Source organism: Misgurnus anguillicaudatus, chromosome 14 (assembly GCF_027580225.2).
Source record: "Misgurnus anguillicaudatus chromosome 14, ASM2758022v2, whole genome shotgun sequence".
NCBI classification, from domain to species: Eukaryota; Metazoa; Chordata; class Actinopteri; order Cypriniformes; family Cobitidae; genus Misgurnus; species Misgurnus anguillicaudatus.
The window spans coordinates 15,284,052-15,309,265 of NC_073350.2; the positions used below are offsets into that span (position 1 = coordinate 15,284,052).

The window sequence follows — 25,214 nt, forward strand, 5'->3', positions numbered from 1 at the left end:
CCTACTCGATTAAATGATGTTCACACAAGGAAAATGAATATTTTGTGTAAATTCAAAGACCCATTATGTCCATTTTTTTCAGTGTAGTTTATGAATAAGTTTCATTGAATAATATTAAAATACCTTATGGTAGGGCTGCACGATTATGGCAAAAATCATAACTGTTTAGGCTACTGTATTTGCATTGATATATTGATATATTTGAAAAATACAATGAATTGCAAGGCTGCAGAGAACTATTGCAGACTTACTTGAATGATATTTTGTTTAAAATAGTCAGTCATGAACTAAACTGGGCCGGTCTAAGGCATGAAACTCCAGGGATGATAATGAGTCCCGATCCGGCCCTGATGTGCAGTAAAGAATTATGTAAATAAGTTTTAAAATAGAAATTATGACCTAACTATGGTCTTTGGACAGTTGTGGGCGGGGCCTGTGCAAAGTGATGTCAGTTTGCTCAGAAAACGCCAAAAGCTTGTCCCATGAGACTGTTGAGGATTTACTTGGATTTAAATAAAGAGGTGACACACAATTATGTTCAAACAACATATAAATGTGAATTTCTCATATTAGGTGACTTATCTACTTTATAAAATCTCATTGATGTCACTGTATTGCAGGTTCACCAGTTGGTTTGATGCACATTTAAACACATTTTTACATTGTATGGAAATGAAGAAAAAATTATCAGAAAGGATGCCATTTTAAAACTTTATTATTGTCAGTATGATGAAAAGATTGGTGGTCTTTGAGTAAGTGTTTATCTCAACCACATGAACATTTAACCCATGCCAGGAGAACAGGCTAAGAGACACAGAGTCTAGAAAACTTCACTGGGCTTTGTTATACAGAAGATGTCTTTCAAACGCCCAAAATCCTGAGGGAGCGCAGACAGAGAAAGCAGAAGAGAGAGGAGAGAGCAGGGCACAAAGATCCAAAAAGATGTGACTAGCATTGAGAAACAGAATTTTAAAGAAAGTGCACTCAAACAGCCTTTACAGTGTCCTTCAGTCAGGCTTCAACTATTCAAAGACTCTGAAGACACCTGGAAATCTATTTATCATGAGTCTTTGCCCTCTGAAACCAGACAGGGCAGAAGAGGCAAACTTCTGTCGGCAGCTCTCATTGGATAAGAAGCTGCTTTGTAGATAATGGAAGGTCAGATTGTCTCAATTTGCTCTTTCAATGCAGTCAATGGGTATCACAACATCAAACCAGGATTTTAAGTTAATAAATAGGCTAGTGTGATGTCAGGACATGGGTGTACAAATTTTAATACAGCAAATCAGATTTTCAGATTTCAGTCAGTCAGTTGTTCAGAATTATGACATGAATGAGTGAATATGGATAAATTCATATTAAAAATAGGCAGTCACTCAATATAATTATATTGCCAGGATAATTATAATGGCCAGGGCGCTCTTAGAAAAAGAGATTTTTAATCTCAATGAGTTTTCTTTCTGGTTAAATAAAGGTATTATATATATATATATATTCAATAAAATAAAGCCTTAGTAACCAGTGATACTGTAGTTAATGTTTTTAAAATTATAATACAGATGTTGGGATGTCTGAGTCCTAATATTTTAAATAAACTATGGTTACGTTTTTAGCTTATTTATTAGCGCACATAAATTAAAACTATAAATAAAACTAATAAGCTAAAACTACCGTAAAACATTTTCTCTCAGTGTTTAAATATGAATTAAATTGCAGTATAATCATTTGCTTGTTTAGTCATAATTTGTCTGATTCATTTCACTCATACCGCTGCTTGCCTGCCCTCCCTGCATCGCGCGCATCGCCGTTTGAATTCAAGAGCCAATCACGTACGCCGTTACGGAACTTCCGCCGTGCTCTTCACTTTCAGCCAATCAGCACAAGGCTCTCATGTTTGCTTGCTTTTTTGAATTCAGAGAGTGAGCTGTGCCGAACCACCCATCGGATCAACTTTACAATGGATTTAATATATAAACTAAACTTACTTTCGTAACGTCTACTTATATTTTTAATCACAGTTTAAACTTAACGTGGCACTGCGAGGACAGCGCCAAACACGTTAGGTGTAAAATAATTCGCTTGGCTAATATAAAAGTCGGATTGCTCAGCTGGTCCTGCAGCCAGCTGTACTTTCGTTGTTTCTTCTTTCATCAAAGCTTCTCACAACACATATCTGCACTCTTTCAGCTTTCTACGGTAAGTTTTCATCATACATCTGCCCTGAGCTGAATACACAGCTCTGTTGGAGAGATTTTCCTTTGTTTAGAAGTTAGCTAACTTAATAGCCAGCCCTGTGCTAGCTCGTGTTATTGGAAATATATTGAACCTGAGCTGTCACAACATTGCTCTCTAAAACCCGCAAGATCTTTACCTAATGTTGTGTTTTATTTCATTTAACAGTAAAATGTACTTTCTCTTAATTTAGTCTTAACTAACGTTACCATATCATATGTTTTGTGACGTTTCCAACATTACTTTTAAGACGGTTAACAAACTGTAACAAGATTTCATTATTCCAAACGGCATTTTAACAAATTATCTTTATATTTGATGTATTTGGAGGTCAGGGCGATTATTTTTATGGTTAATGCAGTAGTTATTTTCATAAACAATGACATAACGTTAACAGTCTTGACGTCATTGTACACAACAATATTTAAAGTTCATCCACTCGCAATTTCTTCCTCAAAAAATACTTAGAGCTTGACATAAGCAAATATATATTTGTTATAAAATTAGCAGAAATATATTGTATTTTATCAGTTTTAGCTAGTTTTAGTTCATTTTGAAGCCCCTTTGGAAGTTTGTTGATGCCCTTTAGTGTCCCCCGGCCTCTTGTTTGAGAAACATTCATATACATTTGTAGGCGCTCGCAGCCTGTGTGTATTGATTTGCTGTTTGTCCTTCTCATATCCCTTCTAGAAACTCAGCTGTGTCTCTTTATTTTTTCAGACCTTGTTCAATCTTTCCCTGTGGCCTTCTCCAGCTTTTGATATTCTGGACAGGATTGGGTCACCACCCCTTGTCACAGTGCCATGGCTGACAGCAGCATAGTTACTTTGGGGATGGGTCGCAGCCTGCTGGTGGACTCCTCCGTATATGACTCCCGAATGGCCGAGACCACCAAGGAGCAATTTTTCCTTGGTCTACACACTGAGGAGTCAGAGGGTAAGTGATGTGCCCTACATCTCAATCAACCTTAAATCGAATGACATTTCTGTAGGGCGGGCTATCAAAAACAAATTCGCTTATTTTATCAAAATGTACTTTGTCCATTTCCATAGAGATTCACCTTTGCCTGTGGTCTTTCAAACTCTTTTTCAGATGTTTTGCCCAAAGTTGAGACCAGGGTGGTGCTGGTAGGGGAGGCCGGCAATATCACAGAGCTTGAAAAAGCATTACAGGTACGAAAGAGTGTATGTGGATGCATTTTTTTTTTCTGTAGCCACACACTTTTTTGTTAATGATGAGATGAGCTAATAAGGTCATGGTTTGCAAATTCATGGAAAAGCTACAAACATCAAGTTTCGAGGTTTTGTTGTCAATTAAAAGAGCCTGGTTTCTATTACAGATTTGTGTAAGGTTTGCGATATTTTCAAAATGTTAATAATAAATAATGGTGGTGTTTTGATTAACCAATGTTAGCTGACTAAAACTTAATTTTTCCTCTGGTGACAAGTCATTCCAAAAGTCATGGCAACGGATGTTGATAGGTTTACGTATATCGCAGCTGGCCATTGTTTTTAATTGAATGAGACGCAGGCATGTAATCCAAGGATTAATGGCAAGGAAGGCCCCTTACCGTGGGTTTACACCAGTTGCGTTTGAGGCATTAAATTTGCGTGTACCGCATCTAATCTGCCACTTGAACATTTTGAGTTTACCTGCTTCATTTGCGCGTGAAATTCTAGTCAACGAGACATTCACTCAAAATCCGCGTTATGGGAGGAGCTTCTACGACTCCGCTCGCTTTCTGTAATCACGTCACTACTAGAGCAAGCTCGTGATTGGTTAACGTGGCGCGTTTTTTTTTAACCAAAGTTCAAATTTGTCAACTCGCGTGTTTGCCGCTGCAACGCTCAATTCGCCCCATTTGCGCGAACTAGACACGTGAATGAGGCGGAATCGCGTCTGCCGTGCTAAAAGCCTCATTCGCGCCACGAGACCTCCAGACCCTCGTCAACGCGTCTTCACATTGACTTAACATTGAAATCACTCACGCTTGACACGCCTCTACCGCTGCTGGTGTGAACGCAGCATTATACTTGAGAGCGACCATGATGTTTTTGTGAGGTTAAAGTACACAATTTTGATATTTGGCAGGTAAATGACCTGTAAATGCAATATATTCCTTTTTTGAATTGCCTAAAACCTTCATGCGAGTATAAAAAGTTTTTGCTATATATGGGAATTTTCGCAATTTAAAGGGTAATGGAGATGCAGCTACTGTTTTCTGAGGCAACGTGTAAAAGTTTAATATTAAACATGCATATAAACGTCATGCATTTATAAAACCAACCACTAGAGATTTCTAAACCTGTAAAACCTAGAAAAGTTAATAAAAAGTTTTGGGATTGTTTCAATGGCAAAAAAAACAAACAAAACAAATGGCTCTCTTGGCCCAAACTTCCAGTAGACTTTGACAAAGAATCAATAACAACAGAGTCCATCTAGAGTAAATTATTTATGATAACAAGCAAAATAATTAACAAGTAAATTATCTTCGTTCAAATCATAGCCAAACTCTATCAACTACCACACTTTATGGTGTAAAAATAATATATACAATGTGAGCCACAGGACCTTAAATTTTTGCCTGGCTGCCATTGTGGCAAACCTCCTTTGCACAGCAGTGATCCATGCTTGCCCCCTCCACTCATCTTTAGGAAACAGATCATCTTTATTTGTTTCAGAGGTCCGTTAACCACTTGCCAGACCGATAAACAAATACAGACTGGAAGTTAACTTCGGGCGAAGCACTTAACTGTGAGAATGCGTGTGCGTTTGATGAAAGTCTATAGCAAAGGCATTTTTCTAGTTATTTTCAAGTTTTATAATACTTCTTTGGCTAAAAGAGCAGTCTGTTTAAAAATGCTTTAAACATCTTTATTTCGTATTTACTCATGACTGGAAAATAACAAAAGTTCACTGGTTAGAAAGTGTATGAACCTTCTAAATGTAATTTTAAAGTATCTAATTCAAGTTCAGCCATTTGCTGCAAGCTGGTTTTATATTCCAGCCATCACTGTTTGTAGTTAAAGTCTGATTCTTCTAATCTGATTTAAAGTGTTTGTTAGCAGAAAGCAATCTCCTGTTGACTAACGTTTCCTTAAGCAGAGAACGGCTCAAGCTTAGAGCCAAGTATTTTTAAATCCATCTTAGATAAACATCAAGTCCTTCCTTTTGCTTTATTTAGACACTTTTCTTAAGGAATTGGCTCACTCCAGTGTTTCCTGTTTACTTATGCTACAGCCTAACTGATTTATATAACATGCCTATGAAATAGTGTTTCAAAAACACTAGCGGAGGAATGTAGGTGTGGTGCAGTAAAATAGCTAGTTTTTGTGTCTGTCTCTCAGAATAACATTAAGTGTAAGATCTGTCGGAAATGAACAGACTTTGGGGAACCAGAACAAATGTGTGACGTGACAAAGCTTGCACTGCAGCTTTGAGGACCGTGACCTCTTTGATCCGGAGCTGAATCACATAACCTCCATAAACAGGCTGATCGTTGGCCTAAGCATTCTGCCACTTCTATGTGGCATGTAGAGGTCAGGGGCCGACAAACCAGACGTTATGAATGTTTCTTCATTTGCTCTGACGGTTGGGTTTGGAGGGAATGTGGAGGGTTGCAAGGAAATTCAAGCTCAGAATAGATAAGGCTGCACGGTGTTAAAGAAAAACGTAATTTGCTGAATAATGCAATATGATGATGAAATTAATGCAAATTGTATTAAAATATATTTTAAAACTGAAAGTTATATAACCAATGAACCTACATGTTTTACATTCAATCAGGGGAAAGAAAGCATTTTACAACTTGTAAAAAATAAACAGCCATGTTTTACTTGCAGTCTGACAATGTCATTTTAACAACTTCTCAGATTAGTTTGCCATAAAACCGTCACAGCTTGTTGATGGTCTTGCGTATGTCAGAGCGTGCGGTCATGCACAAACTCACAATATCCAAACAAACATTCACATGCCAGTTTCTCTGCTCTCTGTAACAACCTGAAACTTTGACTGTGCATATTTTTGGAACTATTAAAAGGACACTCCACTTTTTTTGAAAATATGCTCATTTTCCAGCTCCCCTAGAGTTAAACATTTGATTTTTAACAGTTTTGGATCCATTTAGCCGATCTCCGGGTCTGGCGGTACGACTTTTAGCATAGCTTAGCATAATCCATTGAATCCGATTAGACCATTATCATCATACTCAAAAATGACCAAAAAGTTTCAATATTTTTCCTGTTTAAAACTTGACTCTTCTGTAGTTACATCGTGTACTAAGACTGACAGAAAATTAAAAGTTGTGATTTTCTAGGCCGATATGGCTAGGAACTCTGGCATAATAATCAAGGACTTTGCTGCCGTACCATGGCTACAGCAGGCGCAATGATATTACGCAGCGCCCGAAAATAGTCCCTGTGGTAACTTTTAATATCGATACTCTTTGGTCACTTTTTAGGAAGATGCTAATGGTCTAATTGGATTCAATGGATTATGCTAAGCTATGCTAAAAATGGTACCGCCAGACCCAAAGATTGGCTGAATGGATTCTAAAACGGCAAAAATCATGTGTTTAACTCTAGACGAGCTGAAAAATGAGCATATTTTCAAAAAAGTGGAGTATCCCTTTAAAGGGCAGCTAGTGTTTTTTTTTTTATATCTTTAATGCCATAGAATTTTCATAACTCTCACCAAAAACTTATACAAGCATAAAAAGACATAAAACGGTCAGTGATGAAATAAGGATCATAAAGAATGATGTAATTATATGAACAACATTATATAATATATAATATCTTATTATCTTATTAATATCTATAAGGTGATTTAGTTAAGAGCAGTGATAGATTTTCTCTCAATGCTGTTTGATTAACATGAGTGACAGACAGGAGCAAAATTAGGTAACTTCTCCTTTAAGACCAAAGTTACTCAATGTACTGTTTCACGTGTGTTTGTTCTTTCAATTGTCTACTTTCTCTTAAAGGAACAGTATAAAGGATTGTGGCTAAAACTGGTACTGCAATCACACAACTGGTGGCCATTACACAACATGACAACATAAACATCAGTTGAGGGCTGCAAATCCACTTTTTAAACGACAATATCCTGGCCAGACCACTGTTGTCAGTGATATAAGTATTTGAAATTATTTCTTAATGTCTAGTGACGACATAGGGCCATTTTATGATTAATTGATATACATTTCTTACATACTGTTCCTTTAAGACCTAAATCGTTGTGTTTATGAGGATACTTTTTGACGCATATGTGTATTTAAGGCCAATAAAGTGGCTTAATGAGCAGCGAAAGCGCGGCTTGCGTGCTCCTCTCACACAAAAACACAGCAAACATTTAGCTCTGTTGTTTGTGTGTTAATGGCTTGGAACGTTGTGTGTTAATGGCTTTTTTTTTTAATCTGCAGTGCTTAGATATGCGCACAAACGTTACGTTTTCGTGAACATGTGCACAGCAACGTGACGTGGGCTCGAAACTTCGATAGAGACGATAGTACAAAATCTCTATCGGTTTGCTAATTTCTTCCAGTTTATCATACCAACCGGTTTATCGCCCACCCCTATGGGAGTGTGTGAGTACAACCACCATAATTAAAAAAATTCGCCCACTCTTTTTTTAATCCCCATTAAACCAAGGCTGTTTTGTTAGACCTGTTGTTTTGATTCTGTTGTTAATGTGATGTCACACTGATAAAGTCCCGCCAACGGCCACTGACTGACAACCCTGCATTACCATAGTTTCCGCATATGTCAATGGTGAGATAGTATTGTCTCAGATTGTATTCACAGGAATCAGATCTGTTTTAACTGTAAATGCGGAGTAAGGACCTGTAGCTTATTTGCATTTAAAGGTACAGACACGAAATTTGCACATTTTTGCTCCCACCCAAATATGGGTATTTTGGACATGCTGTAATAAATGATCTGTAGGGTATTTTGAGCTGAAACATCACAGTCGCACATTCTGAGCACACCTGAGACTTAAATTACATCTTGTAAAAATGGGCACAAGAGGTGCCTTTTAAAATCTTTCATTTTTTGCAAACTTTGCGATATGCATATTTGCAATATTTTGATCATTTCCATATATTGTGCACATTCTGCCCTGTTGATAGATAAGGTTTAAATGTGCATTAATACTGGATGAACGTTTCCATTATGGTATTACAAGGCTGTCGGGTCCTTGCCCTTGACATGATGTGAGAGGACTTCAGATGTAGCTTTTCTGTCTGTAATCTATTCTTACTGCCCGTATGTGCAGACAGCCTGATCGGAGGATATGCGAATCGCCGATTCTTATTAACATAACAGAACTAACTCTTGGACTTTGCCTGACATTTGTTGGAAGTTTTCATCTCGGTCCTGACAGGTTGTAAGGCCCTCCTGCCTAGGAAATCTATCCGCTTTGGGTTGCCAGGTTGACGTCAGTTTTTCATTTTTACAGGCCATCACTATAATGGAAGTCCCGGTGGTAAAGATTAAGGAAGGCCAGCCGGGCACAGAGGCGTGTGAGAAATTGATAAAATCTATAGTCAATATGGTACGTCTCGGGTAACTGGAATCTTTGCATGCTTGAGAGCACTGGGGGATTTGCGGCATGATGTTTTAAAGGGGGATTCGGATTGGCACTGTGATGTTTAATGTCAAACTTACTCACACACGGTGGTCTGGACTAAGTTCTAACAACATGATCTAATTTGTTGTGTGTTTGTCCAACAGGTGGTCTCTAATCCATTGAATTAAGAATAATAACGGCACATTCACACCGGGTGAAAGCGATAACGCTTCTCATTTACTTTTAATGGGTGATGACGTCATGCGTTGCCGAACTGAATTGTGGATCCGTCAACGTCGCGTCACTGCCATTGCTTGTGGCAGAAGTTGAACATTTCTCAACTTTTCAAGTGCCAACGCATGCGTCAACCAATCATATCGCCGCGGCTTTATGCAAATAACCTAGTTTATGCAAGACTGAAACGGGTTGCGGCTACTGTTGGGCACGCTTCAGACAAGCCTTGCGTCAAGCATTAATGCTTTCGCCCCGTGTGAATGTACCGTAAATGATTTAATCCATTCGTGATTAACCCTTTTATTAAATGTATTTAATTTTGTCTTTAATTTGAATTTATTTATACTTTGAGGGAAGTCTACAAAACTAATCAGAATATTATGATTAATTTTTTTGGAAGTTAAGGCATATTTTGGGCATTTCTGTTTACTCACAGTAAACATCATAAGGGGTCATTCACACCAGACACATTCATGCTTTCCATCTTTCTATGCTTTTCGTTTTTTTTGTGTACATGTGTCGTGTTTTTGTGTCTTGCTGTTATTTTGTATAATGTGTTGTCATTTTTTTTTTAAGCAATAGTTTTTCTGTCTTTGGCAAATTTAATATATATGCCCGATAGGCCCCATCGTTCTTCTTCATTCTTTTTATTGTGTTGCGCTGGTTGCTTTCAAATGCAAGAATGTGTACTGTGTGTGAACCACTTCAAATATGATGTATTTGTGTGTGTTTAACAAACTACACATGATAAATGACTAATGTCTTTCTCTAATGTCACCAAACACTTTAAGCCTCTTTCCAATCCCTCATGCAAAATTAAATCTCTTTGCATATCCGAGATTCCCTTTCTTTGGTGATCACAAACCAAACCGATGTATTGCTTCGTATTTGTGTCATTAATTCTCCACCGCTTTACTTATGAATTTGCTCTTCATCAGGAAATAAACACCCCGTGTATCAAGACTGACAATGTCCGAGAATTTGGCGATGGGGAGAATTGCGAGTTTGAGAGCGTGTTCGTGCTGAAAGACTTCCAGGCTCCAGAATACAGCTACTTGTACAAGAATGACAACCGTATCCTCGGGCCTCCGGCGGTGATGTACTGCGCCAGCAAAGGAGAGGTGAGACCTAAAATAAAACAACACAAGTGCACAAAGCCTTCTCGTGGGGTTTTCACCTCTGGGCAATAAAATAGCTTGATACCACTATATGGCACAATTCGGCACCTGTTTGCGGTCGCAGGTCGAGCGAAGGCCTGTTGAAATAAAGTTGTCCTTTCAAGTGCAACGGGTTTGTAAGCAGGTTTTATAGCGGTGGGAAAGCCTGAAAAATGTAGCTGGCTTATCTGAGCATACGCAGGAGTGTCTGCTTGACTCCCTCAGATATTCCAGAGCAAGATGAACACTTGACTTGCCAGCGATCGTGTGGGACAGAAAGATTAAGTCGGACATGCACAAGAATACAGATACAGCTACAACACTTCAGGGCTTGTCTTATTGTGTTAAATCTTGGATTTCACAGTATGGTTGCAATAGTGGAAACATAAAAATTTGTCTGATTTGTGCTTTTTTCATGTTTTGCTTTTTTCTAAAGGCTAGAGGTTATGTTAGTGTATTTTCTTGCAATAGTGACTCACTTTAAAGGCGGGGTGCATGATCTCTGAAAGCCAATGTTGATATTTGACCTTACCTAAATTAAAAAAACATTTCCCTACCCCAATGGAATCTGGACCTTCTTTTGATAGACCCACCCCACACATACGCAACCCACGCAATGTTGTCGGTTAGGAGACACGCCCATTACTGCTGATTGGCTACAAGTGTGTTTTGGTAGTCGGCCCGACTCCCTTTTCCAGTGTTTTTCAAAAATCATGCACCCTGCCTTTAATGGGTGATTCTCACGAAAACTTGGTTTTAAAAATGTCAAGCATGAAAATGTAAAAATTGCTTAAATTTACTTTTTTTCCCACCAGACATTGAAAAACAAAGTCTGGAGTAAATGGGAACATTAATTTAAAAACTTTTACTTATCATTTAACACTTCTTGTAACATAATTTAAAAAATTAGTCCTAAAAAATCTCATTACCGCAACAGTCAAAAAACATCAACACTGACATATTTTCAAAATGACATGACAAACCTGAAAGAACATAATTTGGAGTTTCTGCACATGCATTTAAAATCAAAGTATTATGCTTCTATTAATTAAATTAACATTTAATAAGCATCTGTTGCGGTAATGATAATCAAAATGTTGTGTAAGCATTCTGACAAGACAATATTTCAAATTAACTGTAAAAAAAAAAGATCTTACCTGGTAGCCATCTTGAAGTAACTGCTCCATGTGCTTGATCACTCAAAATCAAACTTTATTAAAATTCTGTATGTGTGCTTAAACTGTTCTCAAAAAGTGTTGCAGAGGATGAGAACATCAGGCATGGACACATCATTTTTCTAATTTTTCTTCATTATTATTATACATGAATATTCAGTAAATATTTTTTCTGTCATCTAAAGTAGTCTAGCAAAACATCCATTTATTTTTTTCCTAATATTTTTGTGTTAATTTGATTAAATTACAACATAACGCATGTTCAAACACAGCCGGACACATTGCGGTAATGAGAATTTCAGCAGAAAATGAGATCAAATTTCCAATTATAAATTCTTATGTTGAAATCACACATTGTGCAAGGTAGAACACAGTATTGTGTTAATTCTGATGCTTTTTAATGTTACTATATTACACATTTTAAAGCTAAAATCATTAGTGCCGTGGTGTTTCAATGGTTTCGTGAGAATCACCCTAATAGACTATTTTTGCTACTGTAGCTTTAAAAAGTCTATATGTAACTTATCTGAATGTTCACTTTTGCCATCTGTTTTGTGTCATATGCATGGTTGGATTTGTTTTCATTATTGATATTTGGTATTTATAAAATAAATAATCTATGTCCATCCCTTCTTTTCTTCCATAGCCTTTGCCGTTTTCCTCCAGGCCTCTTTACTCTATGACCATGCTGAACTTATCTCTGTGCTTCACTGGTTTTCGTAAAAAAGAGGAAGTTGTAAGTTTGAAACTCCAACTCATCCAACACCAAAAATGAGGCGTAGTGTCAAAGTCAGATTTGCTCTTATTAAATGCCTTTTTCCTCAGGTTAACCTGGTCAATCTGGTCCATCACATGGGCGGCACAATCCGAAAAGACTTTGACAGTGCTAAAGTTACACACCTCATCGCCCATTCGACACATGGTGAAAAGTACAGGGTCTGTATCCACACACACATCAACCTCCAGCTCCTCTGATTTTTGTGCGGTGTAGTGAATCATCAGAAAATAGATTTGAAGTTCAAAACCTTTGACTGGTGCTGACGAATGAGATTCTGTCCTTATTCTTATTGGTCTTACATTTTACATTTTTATATTAAAGAAATAGTTCATACCGAAATGAAAGTTCTCTCAAAATGTTCCCAGGTGCCCTCTCTTTTTCAGTTGAACACCATCAAATCATTTTATATTAAAATGCCATCGTGTTATCTTTTGATATAGGAATCAAAATGGTGAAGGTCCAAAAAGCACATACATCCATGATTAAAGTAGACTCCAGTGGGTTAAATGTGTCATCAGAAATGAAATGATATATTTGAGAGTGAAAACAAATATTTCACAACAAAAAAGCATTTACACTGCACGTGTGAGCATCCATACATAATATCTATGGCTCGAACTCGTACTGATCCACTCGTTCTGCTGTCTTGATGCGATTAGTTACAGGTTTGTGATGTAGGAAACCGAGGCTATTTCAAACCACTGAGCAATGGTGTTAAATTATGATTTGCACATGGTTTGACTTTAAGCATATTAAAAACACAACATTGACATATAAACAACAATTTAAAAACTTGATTTTCACCACAGTGGGCCTTTAATAAAAAACGTGCAAAACCCCCTAAGTGTGTCTGACCTGTGTGTGTAATTGAGCATTTTTATCAGGCTGTTGTGTTTAGGTTCATTAATTTCACTTTAATGGCAATGAAAAAGATTATTAGTCAGTAATTTTAATGTCATTTCCCAATCCCACCCCATCTCTCTACAGTCACTCTTCACTGTCCTTTGTAAATAAGGTAAAAGGCTAAAAAATTCGGTCAGTGTCCTAATATATCCTCCTTTAACTGGGTTAAAAAGTGAAATCCTACATGTGGTGTGCACCGTTGTTCATCCAAATAACCAGTTCACTTAGAGGACTTTGGTGAAAAATTGTTGTACTGATGGACTCTGCCAACATGATGATATTAAAGGGTGTTTAAAAGGGGACATATCATGAAAATCTGACTTTTTCCATGTTTAAGTGCTATAATTGGGTCTCCGGTGCTTCTATCAACCTAGAAAATGTGTAAAAGATAAACCCAGTAACTTAGTTTTGGTAAACCATTCTCTGCAAGCATGTAATAAAAATACGTCATTGTAATTTGGCTCTCCTTGTGATGTCAGAAGGGGGTCTTATAATAATACCACCCCTTAATCTGCACTATCCAACCACGTCATTTATTGCAGAGATCAGCTCATTTGCATTTAAAAGGACACACACAAAAAGGCACATTTCTAGGCAGATATGGCTAGGAACTATACTCTCATTCCGGTGTAATAATCAAGGACTTTGCTGATGTAACATGGCTGAAACAGGCATAGTGATATTATGCACTGCCTGAAAATAGTCCCCTTGGTTACTTTCAATAGCAAGGGACTACTTTCAGGCAGTATGTAATATCATTGCGCCTGCTGCAGCCATGTTACGGCAGCAAAGTCCTTGATTATTACGCAGAATGAGAGTATAGTTCCTAACCATATCTGCCTAGAAAGTCACAACTTTCAATGTAACTACAGAAGAGTCAAGTTTTAAATTGGAAAAATATCAAAACTTTGGTTTATTTTTAGCACAATGCTAATGGTCTAATCAGATTCAATAGATTATGCTAAGCTATGCTAAAAGTGCTAGCGCCAGACCCAGAGATCAGCTGAATGGAGTCCAAAAAGGTAAATATCAAATATCAAAAACTCTAGGGGAGCTGGAAAAAAAAGTGAAGTGTCCCTTTAACATGATATAATAAATGATCTATATGGTATTTTAAGCTAAAACTTTACAAGCGCACTCTGGAGACACCAAAGATTTAGTTTACATCATAAAAAGTCCTGTGAAATGTCCCCTTTTAGCGGGTTTGAATCGAAAGTATTTGATGAACGTTTAATACCCGCCGATCTATCATGATCTTGTTTCTGACGACGGTGACGTTTAGCGGCTTTTGCTTCTGAGCTTTTTAAATATTCATTTGTACCTTGTTGATAAAGGAAATGATATATCTGGTATATTATGAGTGAAAGTGAATTATGAGGGATTTTTCCTTCTTTGGTTAACATCTCCTTTAGTTAAATTCATTTAAGTACGGTTTTGGTAAATGGCTTTTTGTCTAGTGGTGTCCATGTTCCTCACGGTTCCTCAAACCCCAGGTGTGCTCTCCGTAACAGACTCTGCTGTCCGTCGCTGACATGCGATTGTTATTTAGGGGAGGATTTGATTAAAACTGTTCTCGTGTATCTCTTCTCACAGCAGGATGAATCGGGTTGAATCATTCATTTGTTTCACATGCATAATGCATCGAGCAGGGTTTGGTAGAGGTATCTTCCCTTCACATGCTATTGACTTTATTCCTCTCTTTCTTTCTTTCTAGTTGGCAGTGTGCATGGGCACACCCATCCTCACCCCTGAGTGGATACACAAGGCATGGGAGCACAGAAATGACATGTAAGATTTTGTTATGAAGCGAAAAAATACCCCATGCGTCAATCCCCCTGACTGTGTGAGTGTAGAGGAGTAAAAGCTGTGACTGATGAGGCCGGAAAGTCCAGCCGCTGGAGCTCAAATGAAACGAGCCCCTTCTGTATTTTGTGTATTTTCCCACCACGCTCCGGTTTTGACATTTTCCACACATGCATCGAACATTTAATCTGACCTTTCACATTAATAACCTGACATTCTGGACTGCATGTTGATGGATGTTTTTAAAAGTGTGTGTTTTGAAACCCCTGCACCACATTCACATGTACCGGTACACGCTTGGTTTTCCGAAGGGTTGTTTATCTGACTACATCTTTTTTTTTTGTTTCAGCAATTTCCATGCAAGCAATGAGAGCTTTCGCACTGAGTTTAAAGTACCCCCTTTCCAGGACTGTGTGCTGAGCTTTCTGGGCTTTTCTGAGGAGGACAAAACCAACATGGAGGAGAGGACGCAGAAACATGGTACTACTGAAGTCACGTTTCGACACGCATAATGTCCCAATGGCACACTTTATGCGTACTTGCAGTCTCATGGACTTACTGTTAAGTTCCTTAGACGGCAGGGTGTCGCATTTGCCATTTTTAGGTTTTAAAAGGGTGCTCGTGGCCGCAACATTTTTGGTCGATAGGCGCACCTTTCCTGAGGCCGTACTTGCGGGTGCCATGTTTTGGGTGTGCCAATTGGGACATGACCTATTAACCAAAGTCTGTTTAATTTTAGAAACATCTTATCCCAGAAAATGACCCTTGACCTCTGCTTGAGTGAATTTTTTAAAAGAGTGTGTTTGGTTTGTACAGGTGGCCGGGTTCAGCCGGTGGGTGATGAAAGATGCACACACTTGGTGGTTGAAGAGAACTCCATTAAGGAATTGCCCTTTACACCCTCGAAAAGACTCTATGTAGTGAAGCAGGAGGTATGAACTTGTGTGACACCATAATAACAGTGTATAAAAATATACTCTGGTACTGAAAAGTTATGTGTCGAGTTCAGGTTTCCTAGGCTTTACTTGGTTTTCTTGTGTTTAGGCAAATGTGAATTGCGATCATAGATGCATCAGTGTTTATGTTGTTAATGAAGGTTTCAGTGTTGTGCTTTTCTCATTTTCTTGTTCTGTCTTTTTGCGCAGTGGTTTTGGGGAAGTATACAAATGGATGCCCGTGCTGGTGAATCAATGTACTCTTATGAAAAGGTAAGGTGCCAAACATGAGTCTGTTATGTCATTCTTTGTAGCAAATATTATTATTAAATTATTAATTTAATTCAATCAAATCGGATCAGGCCAAATTTTTATGTATTGTTTATTAAAGGGCACATATTATGCAAAATTCACTTTTACAAGGTGTTTGGACATAGATGCGTGTTTTAATCCCCATTAAACCAAAGCAGTCTCCATAGACATGCTGTTTTGATTTTCTTGTTAATGTGATGTCACAGTGATAAAGCCCCACCCACTTCCAATGACCAACTCTTAAATTTGACTCAAAAGCTTTTCTAAATGTGTTTGTACTATTGTCTCCGACTGTATTCACAGGAATCAGATCTATTTTTAACTGAATGCGCTCACTGTATGATTATAAGGGAGTGTCATCACTACCATTGCATTTAAAGGTATACCTATGAAAACTTTTTTGCTCCCACCCAAACTGAGGCATTTTGAACATGCAAACAAATCACCAATGGGGTATTTTGAGCTGAAACTTCAGACACATATTAGGCACACCCGAGGCTTACAATTACTTACATTTTGTAAAAGTGGCCATAATAGGTGTGCTTTAAAGAATCATAATTCAATGGTTGTCAGTTCATTGCTTTTGTCAATGTAATGTTGTCTGTTCCTCTAAGCCGGAGAGCCCCGCGATGAAGAAGGCCGTCTCTCTGCTTTCTCTCACGACACCCACCAGTGGCAGAAAGCGTCGCCGTCTCAGGGAAACATTGGCTCAGCTGACTAAAGAGACCGAGATTTCCCCCTTTCCCCCTCGCAAGAGGCCATCGGCAGAACATTCGCTCTCCATGGGTTCCCTGCTGGACATTTCCAACACACCTGACACCTGCAAATCCAGTGGAGGTGAAATGAACGGTCTTGCATATCATGTGCATCAAGCATCCAATTAACACCATGCAGTGTGATAGAAATTTAATGAACACACCACCCATACTGCATAATAGGTCTCCGAAGTTACAGGTTTGGTCAATCTGCGTAGGCAGCAACTGAGAGATTCACAGATGACTCGAATTTAAAATTAACACGTTGCTAAGAGAATAGTACAGTACCAAAATAAGCATAGAAGTATGCAATACATTATATTTATTTGATCGTTTTAAAAAAACATTTTATTAGTTTTCCATCTATAATGTGTGTGTGTTTTTAACTGAGCTCTTTACAGTGTATTCTAGGAGTCTGTATGAAGGATGTATGCAATGCTGAATTTGGGCGTTCAAAAATGCTCCCTCGGTAGATAGCTCAGTAAGTTTAGAGCATGTGTGACGTCCAGCCCCAACCCAATTGGTTGAGAAATTTGTGTGATCGAGTTTAATAGCATTATATTCAAAGACTGGTCTCGGGGGTCCACACTGACCACTCACAGGGCTGAGGTGAACCCAGTAAGCTGTCAGGGTTGGTTTTAGATGAGTGAGGACGCTGTGTTTTCCAGAACGGAAGTGCAGGAGAAGCAGCGCTAGGTGGAGGAGTGTGAGGAAGAATAGGAAAGAGGAAGATCGACAACGCACCAGCACTCCTGTGTGCAGCCAGGAACAGCAGACAGGTGACATCCACGTGACTTCAGGCTAGCTGTCAGTAGCATAAAACCCCTTAAAGGGACACTCCACTTTTTTTGAAAATATGCACATTTTCCAGCTCCCCTAGAGTTAAACATTAGATTTTTACCGTTTTGGAATCCATTCAGCCGATATCCGGCTCTGGCACTATCACTTTTAGCATAGCTTAGCATAATCCATTGAATCTGATTAGACCACTAGCATTGTGCTATTTTCAGGCACTGCGTAATATTAATGAATCTGCCTAGAAAATCCCAACTTTTAATTTCACATTGGTCTTAGTACACAATGTAACTACAGAAGAGTCAAGGTTTCCATAGGAAAAATGTTCGAAACTCTTTGGTTATTTTTAGCACGATGCTAATTGTCTAATCAGATTCAATGGATTATGCTAAGCTATGCTAAAAGTGGTACCACCAGACCCGGAGATCAGCTTAATGGATTTCAAAACGGTAAAAATCAAGTGTTTAACTCTAGGGGAGCTGGAAAATGAGCATATTTCCAAAAAAGTGGAGTGTCCCTTTAAGTTAAGAAAAGCTTTGGTGACAATACTATTATAATAAAACTAAAGGGTTTCCTTAGAATTTACATGAAAGAACCATCTGCACTAATAACAATGGTCTTTTTACAGAAGAGAGGTAAAAGTTTAGTTTTAGTAAGGGAAAATAAATTCTGTAATTTGTAATGGTCCTACAGAAATTTTGGATGGGTTTGTTTCTTTTCCAGTCAGGTTTGCCCGAACCCTCCTTTAGTCAACATATTTCCTATGTTTAGATTTTTACCAGTCCATTTCCTGTCTACTCTGAATTCCTCCATCATTCCCTTACACCACACACATTTATATCAGGATTTCGTATGAAATAACAGTAAAAAGTAAAAAGGGCGGAGCATATCTGAGAGTAAGAAGTAACAGTTCGTGATTTTGTTTTTGGTCTGCCGGTCTGTTTCAGACAATTCTAAAGCTCCCAAGAGCTCAACCCCTTCCTTGCCCAAGCAGTCCGCACGATGGCAGGTCTCCAAAGAGCTGTACCAAACCGAGAGCAACTACGTTGATATCCTAGCCACGGTCCTGCAGGTTTGTGTTTTTCATGCTCCTTCTCTTTTAAACACAGCACAAGTGTCAAGCCATTGTGTCCGTCTGAAGTTTTATCAGATTGAGCCAGTGCCTCTGACCAGTAGAAAGACAATAAATTCGATTTGGACACCAGTACCATGGACATTTGAGCTCTGCTTCACACCTCTACATGCGGAGCTCATTCAAACACCCACGCTGTCCTGTGTCTGTGCGGATGGTAAATGCCAAAATCAGAACCCAACAAATTTCACTGAATAGTGGAGTCAGATCAGTTCATCCGCTTGTGCTTCACGACCTGACCTTTCCGTTTCGCTCCATTGGCTTTCGTGAAGTTTGTTGAGTAGCTGTCTGGCAGAGGTCTGCCCAGGACTGACTTTTCTGTCCTGCTTCTGCCAGTCTCATTCCACGCCCGCTCGCTTCTGACGATTTTTACTTCTGCACGCTCTTGTTTATTTTCCTCCAAAGAATTTGAGTCAAAATGGCACGAAGACGACTCCTTTATTGCAGGTTATTTTTGTCATTGTCTGTACCGTAAAAATGAAATCTGAGAACGTTAATACTGACGTTTTAATGGTGTCTCTGATTTAATCTTCAGGAGCGAAGAAGTGTTAGTTCATTTCATCTCTGTCAATCATTGTCTTTTCTCTGCATGGCATTTTTATATATGAAAATGTTTTTGTTAAAAGGTGTAACTTTTAAAAGGATCTCTTGACAGAAATGCTATATAATATACACAACTATATTATCAGTTGTGTATAAAGACCTTCGGAATTGAACTGTATTGTATTTATTACCTTAAAATGAGCCGTTTTTATCTACATACACCACAGGTCCCCTTACATGGAAGTAGCTATTTCACATCGCCTTGTTTTTACAGTAGCCCTAAATGGACAAACTGCACTACAGAGTGCGGACCTTTAACTCTTTGTCCGCCAGCTTTGCTCATGATTTTCACAAAAGTTTAAAAGATTAGTAAATCCAGATAATTTACTGACCACCATGTCAGCCAAAATGTTGATGTCTTTCTTTGTTCAGTCGAGAAGAAATTGTGTTTTTTGAGGAAAACATTGCAGGATTTTTCTCATTTTAAAGCAACACTATGTAGTTTTTTTACATTTAAATAATTTCTCTAAAATTATATATAGAACAAATTTTAACTGGATAAATTGTAATGTTTCTGCAACCTGAGCAGCCTCCTAGCTGCTACAAGCACACTCTGAAAGTGGCGGTGGAGGGTAGAGCACACAGCCCCGCCCCTCCCCCTGCCTGCAGAAGAGTGTCTGATACCAGGCACTGTTGCGATTTTCAACCACATGGGGGAGCTGTAAGTCATTTTTACATGGAAACTACATAGTGTTGCTTTAATGGACTTTAATTGACCCCAACACTTAACAGTTTTAATGCAGTTTAAAATTGCAGTTTCAAAGGACTCTAAACGATCCCAATTGAGGCATAAGGGTCTTATCTAGCGAAACGATTGTCATTTTTGGCGAAAAAATGCACTTTTGAACCACAACTTCTCGTCTTCATCTGGTCCTGTGATGCACCAGCGCGACCTTATGTAGTACATCATCACGTCAAGAGGTCACGGATGACGTATGCGAAACTATGCCCCAGCGTTTACAAGTGTGTAGAAAGAGGACCGTTCTGACGTTGATGTATGTCGATGGATACTAACTAATGTCTTTGTGTCAGTTTATTGTTTAAAATGGTCTGCAAATGTGCGTTTCATATATGTAACACGTGACCTTTCGACATCATTACGCAATTGCGCGAGGTTGTGCTGGCTTGTCACACAGCCGGAGGAAGAAGAGAAGTTGTGGTTTAAAAGTGCATATTTTTTATTTTTCTTGCCAAAAATAACAATTGATTCGCTAGATAAAATCCTTATTTCTCGTTTGAGATTGTTTAGAGTCCTTTGAAACTGCTTTAAAACTGTTAAGTGTTGGGGTCCATTAAAGTCCATTAAAATGAGAAAAATCCTGGAATGTTTTCTTCAAAAAACACAATTTCTTCTCCACTGAACAAAAAAAAGACATCAACATTTTGGATGATATGGTGGTGAGTAAATTATCTGTTTTTTAAAAAAAATTGACTAATCGTTTAATGCCTCCTAGAAAATGCTCATATATAAACATACAATATATCAAATGCAAGAACAGACCCTTTGCTTTTATACAAAAAAGCTTTCATCCTAACTTCATTAGTTCTCTTTTTATCGCCTCTCAAATATGGGTAGGTCTCTTCAAAAACACCAAATTTTAAGCAAAAAGCTAGGATAATTTCATTTTTGTTAAGGACCTTTGATAGAGATCAGATTCAGGGTGATCTTCAAAACTTCAAGACAAACATACAGCTGTTTACCTAAGGGCGATACTTCCGGGTTTTATACCTAGTGGATAATAGCGGTATTGCAGATTGACGAGATAACTCGTCAATGGCGGGGAAAGAGTTAAAGGAATTGTAACTAAATGTTGATTCTTGCAATGCTAATTATAATGTTTTTGTAAACTTAAAATTATTTTGAAGTAGATTTTTACAATTAAAATTTTTAAATAGACCATTTTAAATAGATTTGATGGCATTTGATTGCATAAATATGAAGTTATGTCCTCAAATGCTGAAAATGACGCTCACTCTTAGACCTGCACAAAATGTGTTTGGCTCTGCAAGGACATGCTGTGAAATTTTGGACCTCTTTGGTCAAAACCCACTCCATCAGAGTGTCTCTTGTGTCCGTCCAAGCTCAGCGAGCCACTTTCTTTTGTTCATCTGTTCTTTCAGCTCTTCAAATACCCGCTAGAGAAAGAGGGACAGGTGGGCGGCCCGATCCTGGCTCAGGAGGAGATCAAGACGATCTTTGGCAGTATTCCTGACATCTATGAAGTGCACACCAGAATAAAGGTGAGCAATAACCTCTCCTGAACGGTCAGTGAAGGCTGAACAATGACCGGGTTGAATGTGTTCGCTGATGAATGTACTCTGACAGGCGGATCTGGAGCGGTTGGTGATGAACTGGTCAGAAGAGCGGAGCGTTGGAGACATTATCCTGAAATATGTGAGTGTGATGAAGCTTTGAACTCGACTCCTCCAACATGGAGCTCGTATCACAGTCAATGGCAGCTTTGTGATCTCTCTCTCTTTCTTTTTTTAACTCTCCTTCAGTCTAAAGACCTAGTGAAGGCTTACCCGCCATTTGTCAACTTTTTTGAGATGAGCAAAGAGACCATAGTGAAATGTGAAAGGCTGAAGCCGAGGTTTCACGCGTTCCTGAAGGTACCGTCATCTGCTGTTAGAGTGTTTGACAGATTTTAGATCAGTATGGTAGCCACATATCCGTCAGGAGGATTATTTAGTTCTTTGTTCTATACAAATTTTGTCACGCTTTCAATTTCCACATTTATGTTTGTTATGTTCTTTAGCTTGTATTAACAAGCAAACATTTATGACAATGGATACAATGCCTCACCCCAAAGATTCCTCTGTAAGTGCATGATCTTTTAGTTTCGGATAAATCTAAAAACGAGTGAATTTTAAAATAAATAGTTGGTAAAGTTATCCTGTATACAGGCACTTTGTGCACATCTACAGCTTCTGTTGTCTGGATGCTTGTGTTCAGTCTTTGTTTGTGTGTCATATTTTGTCGACAGATTAACCAGTCTAAACCCGAATGTGGCCGGCAGACCCTTGTCGAGCTTTTGATCCGTCCTGTGCAGAGACTGCCGAGTGTAGCTCTCCTGCTCAATGGTAACACACAAACACATTTACATCGTTGAATGAAACGTATGCTGCATCTGAAAACAAACTTGTTGCCTCGCTGCTTTGAGGCAATTACTTTGGCAGCATTAAGGTAGCTTTGGAAAAAGCATTCGAACAGCCTTCGTAGGCAGCGTAATGAAATTCTGTTCGAAATATAAACAGAGTGCCTTCATGATGACTAATCCCATATGTAAAAAATACATCACTAATTTATCGCTAGAAATGTAATCAAAAGTTGTAAAAAGTTAAAATGTAACCTTATTTGTGTTACACCTGCTTTCTTGGCCGCCATTTTTATTTTTTAAAACTTGACCAGGCTCGACCAATCACATTCCCCGAAAATAGTCCCCTGCTATTGAAAGTTACCAAGAGGGACTATTTTCAGGTGCTGCATAATATCCTTGATTATTACGCCAGAATGAGAGTATAGTTCCTAAACATATCGGCCTAGAAAATCACAACTTTTAATTTTCTGTCGGACTTAGTACACGATGTAACTACAGAAGAGTCAAGTTTTGGAAAAATAGCAAAACTCTTCGGGGTTTTTTTGTGCGATGCTAAGGGTCAGATTCAATGGATTATGCTAAGCTATGCTAAAAGTGGTAGCGCCAGACCCGGAGATCAGCTGAATGGATTCTAAAACAGCAAAAATCAAATGTTTAAAGGATTAGTCCATTTACTAAAAAAAATCCAGATAATTTACTTACCACCATGTCATTCAAAATGTTGATGTCTTCTGTTCAGTCAAGAAAAAAATATGTTTTTTAAGGAAAACATTCCAGGATTTTTCTCATTTTAATGGACTTCAATGGACCCCAACACGTAACAGTTTAAAATTGCAGTTTCAACAGGGTTCTAAAGGACTCTAAACGATCCCAAACGTGGCATAAGGGTCTTATCTAGTGAAACGATTGTCATTTTTGACAAAAAAATGTCGCGCCAGCGCAACCTCACATAATTGCGTAATGACGTCGAAAGGTCACGTGTTACATATATGAAACGCACAATTGCAGACCATTTTAAACAATAAACTGACAAAAAAACATGAATTAGTATCATTCCACATACAACGTCGGAATGGTCCTATTTCTCCACACTTGTAAATACTGGGGCGTAGTTTAGTTACCATTCGGCGTGATGACGTATTACGTGAGGTGTCGCTGGCGCGTCACAGGACCGGAGATAGACGAGAAGTAGTAGTTTAAAAGTGATTTTTTTATTTATCTTGTCAAAATGACAATGGTTTTGCTAGATAAGACCCTTATGCCTCGTTTGGGATTGTTTAGAGTTCTATGAAACTTTGTTGAAACTGCAATTTTAAACTGCATTAAAACTCTTAAGTGTTGGGGTCCATTAAAATTAGAAAAATCCTGGAATGTTTTCCTCAAAAAACATCATTTCTTCTCGACTGAACAAAGAACGACATCAACATTTTGGATGACATGGTGGTGAGTAAATTATCTGGATAAGAAATTGGACTAATCCTTTAACTTTAGGGGAGCTCAAAAATGAGCCTATTTAAAAAAATGTGTGTCCCTTTAATATCGAACTTTATACAGACTTTAAAATACAGTTTTGTGCGTAATATTATATTTAGGGCTGAAGCATACACGTCTATCATTTAATAGCATGTTTGTCCAACCTGACGTCTGTTCATACTGAAATGATTAAAATCTACAACCGGATCTGTGTCAACTGTAATGTGAAGTGTAATGGCACTTACACTTGTTTTATCTTGTTGATGTGAATGATGTTATGCGTGACCCCTGGCATGAGAAGATAAAATTCAGAATGGATTTTGTTCTTTCTAGATATTAAGAAACACACGTCAGATGACAACCCTGATAAAGTCACACTAGAAAAGGCCATCGAGTCTCTGAAGGAAGTGATGACGTGAGTCCTGTGATAAAAGCCTACAGTACAGTCTGTTTAGTCTGGAGTTTCTTTAGTGATCTCTCTTAAAATCTTCACAGCCACATAAATGAGGACAAGAGGAAAACAGAAGGCCAGAAGCAGATCTTCGATGTCGTTTATGAAGTGGACGGCTGCCCTGTAAGTTAAATTTCACTATCTCTGTAACAGGAACAGTTCACCCCAAACATATAAATCTTTATTTATTTACGTATTACTTATTCGCTCTCCTGCTGTTTTTCAATCTTCTCCATACAATTAAACTATGTGGAGGCCAGGCGCTGACAGAGCAGGAGAAATAAATATTAAGCTATAAAAGTTAATGTTTATGATGTTACGAAACATAAGCATATTAATGGTCGCTGATGTTTCCATGTCAGTGCCTGACATGATGAACTTAACAACACGATCCATGACATCACTTTGAGGTCTTCTCTGAGTGCGTCTTGTAGACACAAAGACTGAAAATCGGCAGTCTATAAATGGCCGAGTGAGATTACACTCGACTGACCCCTCACATGTCCTAAATTCATATACAGTCAACTTGTGAGGGTAGAAACTGATCTCTAGGTGTGTGTGTTGCAGGCCAATCTGTTGTCGTCACACCGCAGTCTGGTTCACAGGGTGGAGACCATCTCATTGGGAGATAAACCATGTGACAAAGGAGAACATGTTACACTGTTTCTCTTTAATGACTGTCTGGAGGTAAAACTCTTTCATTACTGATTATTTTAAAATATTTATGTTTTATAGACCCTTTTACTGTTTGTACACAATGATGACGTGGCAACGTATGCGCGCTCAAGTTGGCAACGGAAGTATG

General features: G+C 38.3%; 1 protein-coding gene across 5 annotated transcripts in view; it reads left to right on the forward strand.

Annotated features, from left to right (window-relative positions):
* The first annotated feature begins 1,860 nt into the window (after positions 1-1,860).
* Positions 1,861-25,214, forward strand: part of ect2 (epithelial cell transforming 2) — a 35,219-nt gene continuing 11,865 nt past the window's right edge. Inside the window, exons 1-21 of one of the 5 annotated variants that reach the window (XM_055184518.2) lie at positions 1,861-2,196; positions 2,953-3,168; positions 3,325-3,404; positions 8,692-8,787; positions 9,975-10,157; positions 12,015-12,104; positions 12,194-12,304; positions 14,764-14,837; positions 15,202-15,332; positions 15,669-15,784; positions 15,998-16,060; positions 16,714-16,936; positions 17,523-17,633; positions 18,597-18,721; positions 21,506-21,625; positions 21,711-21,779; positions 21,887-21,997; positions 22,372-22,468; positions 24,292-24,373; positions 24,454-24,532; positions 24,977-25,096. In XM_055184518.2, coding sequence (XP_055040493.2) covers positions 3,036-3,168; positions 3,325-3,404; positions 8,692-8,787; positions 9,975-10,157; positions 12,015-12,104; positions 12,194-12,304; positions 14,764-14,837; positions 15,202-15,332; positions 15,669-15,784; positions 15,998-16,060; positions 16,714-16,936; positions 17,523-17,633; positions 18,597-18,721; positions 21,506-21,625; positions 21,711-21,779; positions 21,887-21,997; positions 22,372-22,468; positions 24,292-24,373; positions 24,454-24,532; positions 24,977-25,096 — 2,214 coding nt within the window. In that variant the 5' untranslated portion in view covers positions 1,861-2,196; positions 2,953-3,035. The remainder of the gene's footprint in view (positions 2,197-2,952; positions 3,169-3,324; positions 3,405-8,691; positions 8,788-9,974; positions 10,158-12,014; positions 12,105-12,193; positions 12,305-14,763; positions 14,838-15,201; positions 15,333-15,668; positions 15,785-15,997; positions 16,061-16,713; positions 16,937-17,522; positions 17,634-18,596; positions 18,722-21,505; positions 21,626-21,710; positions 21,780-21,886; positions 21,998-22,371; positions 22,469-24,291; positions 24,374-24,453; positions 24,533-24,976; positions 25,097-25,214) is intronic. The other 4 variants (XM_055184521.2, XM_055184519.2, XM_055184520.2 and 1 more) reach the window with 4 other exon arrangements.